The 12,848-nt window shown below is 44.1% G+C and overlaps 1 protein-coding gene across 2 annotated transcripts in view; it reads right to left on the bottom strand.

The window, feature by feature from the left end:
- Positions 1–762: 762 nt before the first annotated feature.
- Positions 763–12,848, bottom strand: part of RAD51B (RAD51 paralog B) — a 591,188-nt gene continuing 579,102 nt past the window's right edge. The window contains exon 12 of one of the 2 annotated variants that reach the window (XM_074955518.1): positions 763–2,207. In XM_074955518.1, coding sequence (XP_074811619.1) covers positions 2,071–2,207 — 137 coding nt within the window. In that variant the 3' untranslated portion in view covers positions 763–2,070. The remainder of the gene's footprint in view (positions 2,208–12,848) is intronic. The other variant, XM_074955519.1, reaches the window with a different exon arrangement.

Raw genomic sequence — 12,848 nt, 5'->3', positions numbered from 1 at the left:
GAGTGTGTGTATGTAGAGCACTCTTCTCCAGGTTGCTCTCCCAACTTACTAAGTAAGAAGGAAGATTATTTTCTGTGCCCCATCCCATGCTTAGCCTCTCTGCTGGGACTGCCAACGTGAGTGTCAGTAAGTGACACGTCATGGCATTTTTGAGATGCGAGCAATTGTCCACTAGGAACTGGATTGAGGCTATTGCCAATGGAGGATTACTGCACAGGCCTATGGGGCCATGCCTAGGGGTTCCCACAGCGGCCCTGGGGATGGAGGAGCTCTCGCACCCCGCCGCTGCCAGAGCTTCTCCGGTCTTGGGGCTGCAGGGGGGGTGGCAGAAAGGAGTGAGTGGGGAACGGAGATGCAGGGGAAGGGGTGGAATGGGAGTGGGGTTCACGGGGTGGAGTGGGGCAGGGCTATGGGTAGAATGGGGAGGGGCCATGGGGGAAGGGGCAGAATAGGGTGGGGCCATGGGCGAGGCCACAGGTGGAAAGGGCGGAGCAGCAGGAGGAAGGGGTGGGGCAGGGCCACAGTTCTGGCATCAGCGCCCCCCCCCTTGCTTTGGCCCAGGGCCCAAAGAGACCTTAATCCACCTCTGCTATTGGCTCATTCACAAAGACCACCCAACAGCCAGCAAATGGTAATGACTTTCACTCACTATCAACATTGGCTGGAGTGGAATGGCCCTAAAGGGAAAACCTCTCTTCAGCCATGTAGCATTTTTCTGGATTCCTCATTTTGCATTTCATCACTTGGTTTTCTCTTTTTGATCAGTGCATGGTGTGTTCAATGTCACGCCAGAGTGGGCAGAGCAAAGCACTCTGAAAAATAGTTGCCCCCATCCGATACTGGACAATATCATGTCTGGTTTTTGTCCCAGTACTGGATAGTGGACAAACCACCCCAAAAGAGAGCTGTCCAGTTCAAAACCAGATGAGTGATCTCCCTAGTTGTGGAGAGATGGGCATGGTTTGCGCTTGCAGAGAATTAGGAGCCAGGAATTTGTAATCCCAGCTCAGGCCATGTCTATGCTACAGCGGCGCAGTTACAATGCCGCAGCTGTTCCACTGTAGTGAAAACACTTCCTACATTGACAGAAGGGCTTTCGCTATTGCTGTAATAAATCCATCTCTCTTCCATCAACCTAGCTGCATCTACAGTGAGCGTTAGGTTGCTCTAACCGTGTTGCATAGGCTGGAAAAGTTTTTACTTCCCTGAGTGCTGTAGCTAAGTCGACCTAATTTTTAGGTGTAGACCAGGTGTGATCTTGAATAGGTCATGTTTTCCCATCTGTAAAATGGGTAACAATTGCTTTCCTTCCTTGCAGTGGTGTTGTGAATGTAAAGTGTTTTGAAGACGGAAAAAGCTGACCTGTGGACATACACACTAATCTTCTAGAATTTAGCCACGAGAAGGACAAGACTGTAATCATTGCTACACTTTCTCCCTCAACCCTGAATTGCCACAAGCCTATGATTAGATTTCACTTTGATATACAACAGGCTAAAAGAAAAGGAGTACTTGTGGCACCTTAGAGACTAACAAATTTATTTGAGCATAAGCTTTCGTGAGCTACAGCTCACTTCATCGGATGCATTCAGTGGAAAATATAGGCTAAGATTATTCTAAAGTACATCATAGACTCAAGAGCCACTGAACTGCTGTGCTTTAGTCAAACCAACTGGTGGGTTCAGCATTTCCCTGGAGATTGTGAACTGACATTTCAGGACTAATTGAATTCCCCTCTCACTCTTGGAAGTGGGTCTTCCAGGTCAGGAAGTCCATTGGCAAGGCCATGGTAAGATGAGGATGCATGTGATGCCACAGCCTGAGCTGTACCTATTTTAGAGCACCAATCCTGCATCTTTCTTCAGCATGTCACCTAAATTAACCAGAACTAACACAGAATTTTTATATCACTAAATATAATATGGCAAAGAACAAGAACCACATTCAAAGTCACTCTGTTCAGAGGTAAAAGAAGCAGCAATTCCACAAAGTGCTTCATAGGAATTTAAAGAAATCACATTAGGCAAAATATCTGTGTCATGCCTCTCTCCAGCTGAGACACATTCTTCTTCATATGGGTTGTGCTAGCTTGAGGGTTTCAGCAGTGGAACTGGGGAAGCCATCTTTCAAGATATTGGTTCTCACTCTTATGGCCTGCAGTACAGGACTGGAGCCTTCCCAGCTGGCATCTGGGTGGTCCTTTCCATCTGAAACACACAATGAAGAAGGCCAATGAATCATGGAATGCACTTGGATCATGGCCAAATGGTAGCATTTCCCCTAGTGCAGAGACAAGACATATTGTGTGCCTCAGCCAATCAGAAATCTGGTTTACCCATGAAAGCAAAGCACATTAAACTTTTCAGTGTAAGCCAGTTTCTGACTGGCTGAAGCTGAATTTACTTATTTGATTTTTAACTTTTAATCAGTGAATAATGATCATGTCTCCAGCAGCCTGATTGGCTGTCTTGGAGCCTTGCAGTCACTGAATTGTTTGGCTTGGAACAACACATGCAAAAGTACTGTAGGTCTAGCTCCTTTTTCTAGTTTGTCTGATTGGCTTTTTCAGAGTTTATGATGCTCCTCACAGAGGCAAACTCCCACACTGGGCATCTAGGTGATAGGGTCAAACTGCCCCTTCTCTGATTCCCCCAATCAATCCCTTTGTCTATAAACCAAACGTTAGCCTGATCCAATCCCTTCAATCATTCTTCACTAGATCACACTAAGGGCCAGCTCCTAAGCTGGTGTAAACTGGCATATCTTCATTGAATTCAGTGAAGCTATGCCAATTTGCACCTGCTGAGGATCTGCCCCTATGTGTATCAGTCAAGGTCCACATTTAGGCTGTTCTTGCAGAGACCTCCAGCTGATAGGGATGTAACCTACTCCACTCATCTACCCAATTTCCATATTACAGGTTATAGTCTAAAGGTAAAAGTGCTTTTAAAAAAATGTCCGAGGGTTAGATGGTACCTTCAGGGCTTGCAAATTATTTTCCAACTTTTAATCAAACTGCTGTGAATACAGACCAAGTATTGTTGCTCACCAATACCTTCAGTGTTTCATCCCTCTTGAAACAATAACAGTGGGCACGTTAATAAATGGACTGATAGACTTGTCTAAATGTACTTTCCTTAAGTACCTCTATATCATCTACTGAAATACAATGAAATATTTAACTTCTCACAGTACATACTCCCCACTGAATCACTATCCCTAATGCCTCCTCACCCAGGTGGAGTCAGCTAGGGGGATTCCTCCCACTCCTTTTCTCTCTCCAGTGGTAAAGCACATCAGTGTCACAGAATCCTTTGTCAGGTCATGCCAATAGCCAGAACACCTCATGGCTTGTCTATCAGACCATCTATGGTGTTATACGCTCTGGTCACCATAGCATCTAGGCACTAAATACATCTGTAAGCAAAATGGACTCTTTTGTTGTCATCCTAGGATATTCCTATGCTCCCTTCTGTGATTTACATCCCTCTGCACTGGTATCCAGATCCAAAGTTTTACATTAGACTTTGAAGACTAACTATTAGATTTTAAACAGTGGAGGTGAATTTATATAGGCAATGAAGGCTGTCTGCGTTCCATCCTATGCCCCCTTACAATCCACTGGGCTGACAGCTGTCTGCGACTGCCTTCCCAGTAAGACAGTGCTGACTCATAGCCTATCTGAATGGTCTCTGTCGAACAATATGGGGTACTCTTTCCTCTCTGGAGAACACTCTGCCTTTATTCACAGGGTGGTTGAATCTCTTCAAAGCTCAACTTCTTTCTCCCCTAGGGAGCTACAGTTTGCTACTTCTGCTCTTAATTGGGGTCTTAGAAAACTAGACTTCCACATAGGAATCTTTGTGGCCAATTAGGACTTTGCCTCGTGTACTTGGCTAAAACTTCCACTCCCCTCAGTGTTCTGCCTGGCTGCTGCCCCCCACCTCAGACTCAATCCCATTTCAGCGGTGCTAGACATATATAGTGTGTGAAGTGCTTGGAGAATAAACATGCTATATAAATGTAGAGATGTTATATTATTATGATTAACTACAGCATGTAGCAGATGCACTGTTATCTATTGGGAGGAGATAACCATAATGAGAGTACTCTTTAAGATCATCTTGATCTATGCTGTAGGCAGATGAAGAGGTGAGATAATGAACTGAAAGAGCACCCAGCAATTATCAGAACCAAAATATCCCAGGTAATAATGAATCACCAGTCAGAGCACGTCCTCCTGTTTGACAGAGGAATTAGACTGAAAAGACCTGTTTGCTGCCAGTAATTGCACTGCAAGTTGCCATAGTCCTAGGCAAATATGTACTTCTGATCATTCAGACAAGCTCCATTGTAGGACAGAAAAGTACAGTTCCCTCAAGGACCCTGCAGAGCAGTCAACACCTGCATGGGCCAATTGCTATTGTTCGCTATCAAAGCTTTGAAGAAAGTCAATAAAGCTGAGTGAAAGGAGGTAGGTTGATGGACTGAAAGGGGCCAGGATAATACCAGCATTAGCAGAGGTGGCAGTTCAGAAGGGACAATGTGCCAGGTAGGAAAGAAGTCCTTTCTTATGGTTTATTTGGAGTTTTGAAGTGAAGAGACTTGCCACCTCTCTCTCCTGTCTAATGCTGTCTTTCTCCTCTCTCAGTCTGCCTGATGCTGTGTGATACCCATAATAAGCCTCAATCTACACTAGAAAAGGTTTGCTGGTATAACTATCCACAGCAAACCCTTCTAGTGTAGATACAGTTTACACCAGCAAATAAGTGTTTTTGCCAGTAGATCGGTATAAGCTCTACCACAAAAGCACTTTTTTGTCAGTATAATTGACTAGTCTACACTAGGTGTGTTGCCAGTATAGAAATGTCATAAAAAAATCACACCTCTGACCAACGTTACTATACTGGCAAAATATTTTAGTGGAGACCCAGCCTAAGACACTTGTAATGAGTCCTCTGCAAATGCGCAGAGTCCTTTGCACGGCTTCATGGGATGTGCCTCAGGGATCAGTGCAGTGGTTTAATGACCATTTCTAGCTTTGGAAGAGGACTGGTTGCAAATGATAGCAAATATAGAGAGAGAAGGTGGGTGAGGTAATATATTGTATTGGATCAACTTCTGCTGGTGAAAGAGACAAGCTTTTGAGCTCTTCTTCAGGTCTGGTAAAGGTACTCAGCCCTGGTCTACACTACAGAGTTATGTTGACGCAAGGCAGCTTACATCAACCTAATTCTGTAAGCATCTACGCTAAAATGTTGCTCCTGCTGATGTAACTCACCCGTTACGCCGACTTAACTCCACCTCCGCGAGAGGGGTAACACTTAGGCAGGTCAATGTAGTTTGGTCGATGCAGTGCCGGTGCAGACACTGCATTACTTACATTGACTGTTACTGGCTTTCAGAAGCCATCCCACAATGCCCCATGCTGACAATTAAATTGTTGCACGCGCTCCTAATGAGGACACAAGGAGCGTAATGTGGACATGCGATTTAATTACTGTGGCAGCTGTACATTGTCGTAACTTAGGCCGACATAATTTTGTAGTGTAGACATACCCTCAGTGTCACAGCTAAATACAAGATGGAACGGATTATTTAGCATAAGTGGTTAACACATATTGTAAGAGACTATACAAGGTAAAGTGGCTAGTTCACCCATCTGCAGACATAGTACCAAAAATGGGGGGTTAGTGGGTTACAGATTGTTGTAATAAGCCATAAATCCAGTGTCTGTATTAAATTCATGCTACTCTGAAACCAGCAAAGTTATGAATTTAAGCTCCCAGGCTCGGTCTTTTGAAGGTGTTATGCAGGGTTCCTTTGAGGATGAGGACCGAGAGATCAGACATGGAGTGACCACTAGAGTGATCATTTTTCTGTGTGAGTTCATTTGAGAGTGCAGTGATTCTCTGATTTCATCCACCTAGTTGTTATTGAGGGCATTTGTTGCACTGGATGAGGCTCACCATAGGCGCTGACTCCGTGGGTGCTCTGGGGCTGAAACACCCATGGGGAAAAATTAGTGGGTGCGCCGCACCCACCAGCAGCGCACCGCATCCCCCCTCCTCGCCTCCTTCTCCCCACTCATGTGTGCCATGTGCCTGCTCCTCCCCCTCCCTCTCAGCGCTTCCCACCGCCCCGCCGCCTAACAGCTGTTTGGCAGCGTTTAGGACTTTCTGGGAGGGAGAGGGAGGAACAGGGACACGGAGCGCTCAGGGGAGGAGGCGGGGCAGGGGCCGGGACTTGGGGGAATGGGGTGGAATGGGGGCGGTAAGGGGGCAGGGACTTTGGGGAAAGGGTGGAATGGGGGCAGGGCCACGGGCGGGGGGGGGTCGAGCACCCACCAGTCAGAGGGGAAGTTGGCACCTATGAGGCTCACTGCATGTGATAGGCATGGATCTTGAAATGTGTGTTGTAGGGGGTGTTGATCATCGTACCAGTGGAGATACATCTACAGTTTTGCATCTGTTGTTCTGGCAGGGTCTGGTGCTGCTTTGAGTTGGCATGTCCTGGTCTGTGGGGAGCTTGCTTCTGATGATGAGCTTGGCAAAGTTGGGTTGTTTGAAGGCCAGAAATTTTGCTGTGACGTACTGAGTACATTTTCCAGACCTGAAGAAGAGCTCTGTGCAAGTGCAAAAGCTTGTCTCTCTCACCAACAGAAGTTGGTCCAATAAAAGATATTACCTCACCCACCTTCTCTCTCTAAAACCCTGGGATCAACATGGCTCCAACAACACTGAAATTTACTGCAACAGCAGGCTGTGGAAGGGAACAGAAGCCTTACAGGATTGTGGCCTCCCTCTCCCTTTCCCCAAAGACAGCTGCTAACAACCCCTTAACAACTGCTACTCTAAGCCATTCTACTTCATATTCTTGGCCCATTTACAAGTTACAGCACTGAAACTCAATAAAATAACAAGACTTTTGCTGGAAAAAGTTAATTTTTCCATTGATAAACTTCCCTAGTAACTGGCAATACACTGATGTCTGTCTCTGCAAGAAAGAGGCTAGAGATGTACTATTTTTTTTAATGAACTTGTACCAAAATTCCTCAGCAATGCCATTAAAGAAAACATTAATAACTTGTAATTGTACACGAATGAACTTCATCTTGGTCCTGGGTATTATATCTCAAGTAGGATAATCCAGTAAAGGAAAGTTTTTCTGTCTCCCTCTCTCTGGAGGTTTGCTACAAAGGGCCAAAAGAGTTAGAAGAGTTTTGGAACCATGTTTAACAACATTCACTGCTTTTAGAATTTTAGACTTCAGAATGTCATGCATAATTCATTTCAAATACTGCAAAAAAATTTCTGCCTTAGCCCGAGACTTAACCTACCATTTGAAGCTGCCATGACTTCTTCGTGAATTCCATAAGCATCCACTCTCTGCCAAACTGGTTTTCTAATGGACTCATTTGCAACTTTAACTGTGGAGTGAGTACTACTATTCCATAATCACACATATGCAAAATGTGGCACACTTTTAGAAGCAACACTGGCTTTCACAGCAATTGATAGTTGAGGTAGGGAGCTGTTATTTCTATGGAAATATAATTATCAAAGTGTGTATCCTGGTGTGGGAGAGACTGATGCTATGTGTAATCATAGAATTTGAGCTTATGCTCAAATAAATTGGTTAGTCTCTAAGGTGCCACAAGTACTCCTTTTCTTTTTGCAAATACAGACTAACACGGCTGTTACTCTGAAACCTGTCATAGAATCATAGGACTGGAAGGGACCTCAAGAGGTCATCTAGTCCAGTCCCCTGCACTCAAGGCAGGACTAAGTATTATCCAGACCATCCCCGACAGGTCTTTGTCTAACCTGCTTTTCTGGTTAAAAATCCCCAATGATGGAGATTCCACAACCTCCCTAGGCAATTTATTGCAGTGCTTAAAACTACTCTGAGACTTAGGAAGTTTTTCCTAATGTCCAACCTAAACTGCCCTTGCTGCAATTTAAGCTTGTTTGGAGTTCCATGTAGCTGTGACCTGGAAAAGGTAAAAAAATCTGTTTCAGGGATTTTTACTTTTTCTCTATGGTTCAGCTGGTTTAACCGGACTGAATGATTACAGGACAAGGGTATGACTATGTAACCCTCTCTTGGAGCTACAGGCAATTGCAGGGTTATCTGTTGTGTATGCAAAACAACTTCAGTTTAAGATTGGCTGGGTGAGGTCTTCGGGAATTTCCCTACTTTATGTAATCTATTGCTGCTTCTCAACTTCCTCTATTAGCATGGCCAGGAGGCAAAAGAGCAAGCACGCCCCTGCTGGTATTTCTCAAATTCTCTCAGAAAGCAATGATGATGATTGCTCAGTGACCTACAACAATCTTGCAGCTTTCAGATCATCCCATTCCAGGTGGATAACACTTGGAAATGAGGAGGGTTTAGCAGCTGGAGGGAGTGGGATAGAGGATTGGTTTATGTGCTGGGATACTGCAGAAGACCTTGGCAGCCAAGAAGATATGTACATGCCAGCCCCCAAATACAACTTTGCCAAAGCATCTCAACCCTGACCTCCACACCACCTGTTCTTAGCATTCCAGGTTCCCACACAGTTCTGTCAGTACACCTCAAGCATGACCTGCAGTGTCTTTCTGATTTCAGTCCTGGGACTTCTCCTGAACAAATTTAAGAATTTTATTAAGATGATGTTAAAATAAAAAGAAAATGGTACAGAGTTTAAGCGTAGAAGTTTCTGGTTCTCAGGGAATAACGTACAGATTATCGATGAGTGCAAAGTTCGGTTTAAGATCGGATGGCGTAACGAATACATAATCTGCAATATCCCCAATTGGGAGTAAAAGGTTAATGGGTCAAAGTACAGACATTGAGATATGAGATATATGTTGTTCATATAATGGCTATGTTCAGGTGTGGAGCATAATGAGTGGATACGATGATGAGGATGGATTTACCCTCATTTGGTGAGATTTAATGTTCGGTGAATTTATGGTTCCAGTTTATATGGTCCAATGGAAAAAGTCTCTCGGTCCCTTTCCAGTCCTGGGATTTCTCCTGAACAAATACTACGAGTCATGCTGAAGTCACAATGGACATTCACAAATGCAGGCTTGGATGAAAACAAAGCCACTTTCATTTGTAATCTAAGCTAGATGAAGTCTTGCAATCAGTGTCTATTAAACTGGTAGACTGGACAGCATTAACCTTTAGTGCTAAAGTCCCCAATGGAACATAAGTAACTCCAACAGCCACACAGATTGTAAGAAACAAGGCACCATTACCTAAAATTGCATTTAAATGTAAATGAAGCAAGCAAGGGAAGCATCACGCCACTGATTGGGAGTGATCTGCACTGCATGGGTAAGACTACAGCTGATATACTGTGTTCAGTTCTGGACAACTCACTACCAGGAAGATGCAGGCAAACTGGAGGGAATTCAGAAAATGATCAGGAGGCTGGAAGAACTGACTCAGTCTGTTTAAAACTCTTTTTTTTTTTTTTTGGCCTTTATTCATGCCTGTTTAACGCTAATGCATAACAAGCATGTGGCAGACAGGATATCTTTATTAAATAGCCAACACGCTGCCCTTTCAGTGAAGATATGAAAGGTCTGAATAAACTTCAGTGAGGGGTCCCCACAGGTTCTCCAAAAAAAAGCCAAGGGAAATTAACCCTGCCAAGGAAGGCAGTATAGCCTAATGGATAGGGGATTGGCCTGGGACTCAGAAGCTCTGTGTTCAATTTGTGGCTGTCCTACTGGCCTGCTGGGTGACCTTAGGCCAGTCATGTCACCGCTCTGTGCCTCAGTTTCCCCATCTGTAAAATGGGAATAATAATACTGACTTCCTTTGAGAAGTGTTTTGAGCTTCTACTGATGAGAAGCACTATGCATTATTATTCCTAGTATTTCTAAGGTAAAAAACAAAGAAAGACCAAAAGCAACCTCCCAGGCCTTCTTCAATTGTTAAAAAAAATTGTTCAAAAGAAGGGCACACAGATAATTACCAAAACAAAAATAAAATTAAATCCTTGGTGGGTCACCTTCAACTAGGAGTAGCAGGGGGGGTTAAATTAAGAAAAGGCTGGCTCTCAGGACTGCTGAATAGTCTTGCAGTTGAGACTCCCGTTGTTTGAAATATTTAAAACTAAACAGTTCAAAGCACTAGCAACTACAGTGTAAGGAACAATCTTGTGCTAGCCCCGGGAGGGAGGAGGGCACTGGATGGCCTAGTAGATTTTATTCATATTTAATTTCTATGATTCTAAGAGAGCTCTTGGCCTTTTGGCTAAGAGTAGCTATATTCTCTGTTCTTATCAACTGGATACCTGTAATGCCTCTACCAGGGGGGCGATATTGTGATCTTGCAGTAGGATGGACTAAGGCCGGGTCTACACTATAGACCTATATTGGTATAACTTTGTCACTCAGGTGTGTCAAAAATCCACACTCCTGAGCGACATAGTCATACCTCCTCCCCTCCTCCCCCCATATAGATAGCACTAAATTGACGGGAGAGCTTCTCCTGTCAACCTGGCTACCACTTCTCTGGGTACGTGAAGACAAGCCCTGAATGATCTCTAGGTCTTTTCCATCCCTAATTTCTATAATGTAAAGCTAGTGGTTTGCCTAGAAACATACCATGATTTTATTGGGACCCAAATGAAAGATCTTATGTAAACAGCATCATAAGACAGAGACCTGATAATGAACCTTTATATGCTTTAGGTCAGATTTGCCAAGGTGGGAACTGGGAGTAGTTTGGGGGAATCTTAGACCTTGTCTACACAAGACTAATTCTGCAAACATTTTGCACTGTTGCTAACCCTAGTTCAGCTCCACTGGTGATAGCAGTGGTGGGAGTCCTAGTGTAGACAATGCTCCTGAGGCCACCCTATCCTTTGAACCTGCACTGAAATCCAAATTTTGGGTCTTGCCATTGTTTATTGTCAGTGTTTTGGGTCACTATGTGGGGGCAGAAGGAGGGGAATAGCAACAGAAAAAAGCACTTTAGGATTAGATCTTTTTTTCTTCATCTCTTCTTTGCCTCTAGTGTTTGTTGATGTCTAAAAATGATTATGAGCTGATTAGGATGGTGCTTGTGTGCTACAGCTCTGTCTTAGGCCTTGTCTACATGGCCACTTATAACGCTGAAACTTTCTTCGCTCAGGGGTGTGAAAAAACACCCCCCCCCCGAGCGATGCAACTTTCAGCGCTGTAAAGTGGCAGTGTAGACAGTGCACCAGCCCTGGGAGCCGCGCTCCCAGCGCTGGGAGCTATTCCCCTTGCAGAGGTGGTTTTATTACAGCGCTGGGAGAGCTCTCTCTCAGTGCTGGAGCCATGACTACACAGCCACGTTAAAGCGCTGTCACGGCACTGCTTTAGCGTCAACTGTTTAGACATACCCTTACTCTCCTCCCTTTCTGCATCTGTACAGGACTTCAAACCGCCTCTGAAAGGCTCCCAGCCCTCGTTACTTTCATTTGCATGGTTAGCAGCAATAAGAAAGAAAAGGCCCAAACATGTCAAGTATTGGGTCTGTTCCGCCAAATCCAAGTTGTGGGGTGCGGAGGGTAAAGGGAAGAAAGATAGAGAGAGACGCTTGGGGTAGGATGAGCTCTAAGCGTTCATGTTTTATCTTATCTTTTACATACTCAGAAAAGAATGTAAGGGCTTGGCAAGGCTTACAGTTACAGTGGAGTACAAGGGAACACACTTCACCCTGTACCTGCTAAAATGAGGATTAATGTTTTCTGGACACTAAACCTCCCCTCTACCCCACACAGAAATGCCCTTATGAATGAATTGCCAATAGAGAAATTAACATGTTACCAACAATCATGTAAGTTAAGATAGAAAATATCTATATGATCCCAACTAGTCTCTTTCCCTGCACCAGAGGCCCGTGTTGCTATGCATCCGATGAAGTGAGCTGTAGCTCACGAAAGCTCATGCTCAAATAAACTGGTTAGTCTCTAAGGTGCCACAAGTACTCCTTTTCTTTTTTCTTATTCCTACAGTATATTTTCCTGGGCTTTGCTCATCTTAGATTTAAAGAAAAGAGTATTCTACAGTACAATTGACCTCAACATCATTACATTTTCTCACTACCCTGCCTACATTTTCTCATAATTACATCTAATTATTTCTAGTAAGAAGAAATTTCCAAATTTGATATGCAACAGGAAACCAAAGTGGCAAAAGAACACACCTGGTAAATGAAGACAGGCAATGAACCAAAATGTCTTGAAGCAGCTGAGCTCTTGGATCCACAGACTGTTTAGAGGGCAAGGGCCTGCTGTAGGAAGAACTGTATGGTGCAATAAGATTATGAATGTAACAGGCGTGTACCCTGTAAAAAGTGGGGGAAAGTAGAGATTTGCTGGCTTAAGCAAATCATGGCATGCTGTGTGACTCATTCAGGGCTAGTGCTGTTGATGACAGGTACCCTAACAGTAAGAGTAACCAAAGTAACTATTTCATATATGTGATCCAGTCTGAAAGCACTGATGTATAGAAAACAACTGCTTGCCTTCCTGATTAAAAAGAAGCATCAGAAGCTCCTCAAGGATGAGTTGATAGGCACTCCAGAAAACCCTGACGTAACTGTAATTATGTTATTCCTGCAGCTGATATCTATTTGGGATGTCCTGTTTGCATCTATAACACCTAAGAGTGAAAATCCATGTTACAATCACAACAAGGCTCCATCTATACTAGGAACATTTTTAAAAATACACACTGGTGTAACTACATCGATGCAGTTACATGAGTGTGAATCCGTAATGTAGACGTGCTGCCCCCATACAAAACCAGGTTTATGCAGGTCTGACTTGCTCGGCTAAGTTAGCAGAGCAAGCCACAGTGGTAAGTGCCATG

This window comes from Natator depressus, chromosome 6 (assembly GCF_965152275.1).
Source record: "Natator depressus isolate rNatDep1 chromosome 6, rNatDep2.hap1, whole genome shotgun sequence".
Taxonomy (NCBI): domain Eukaryota; kingdom Metazoa; phylum Chordata; order Testudines; family Cheloniidae; genus Natator; species Natator depressus.
This window is presented reverse-complemented; position numbering and strand designations above follow the sequence as displayed.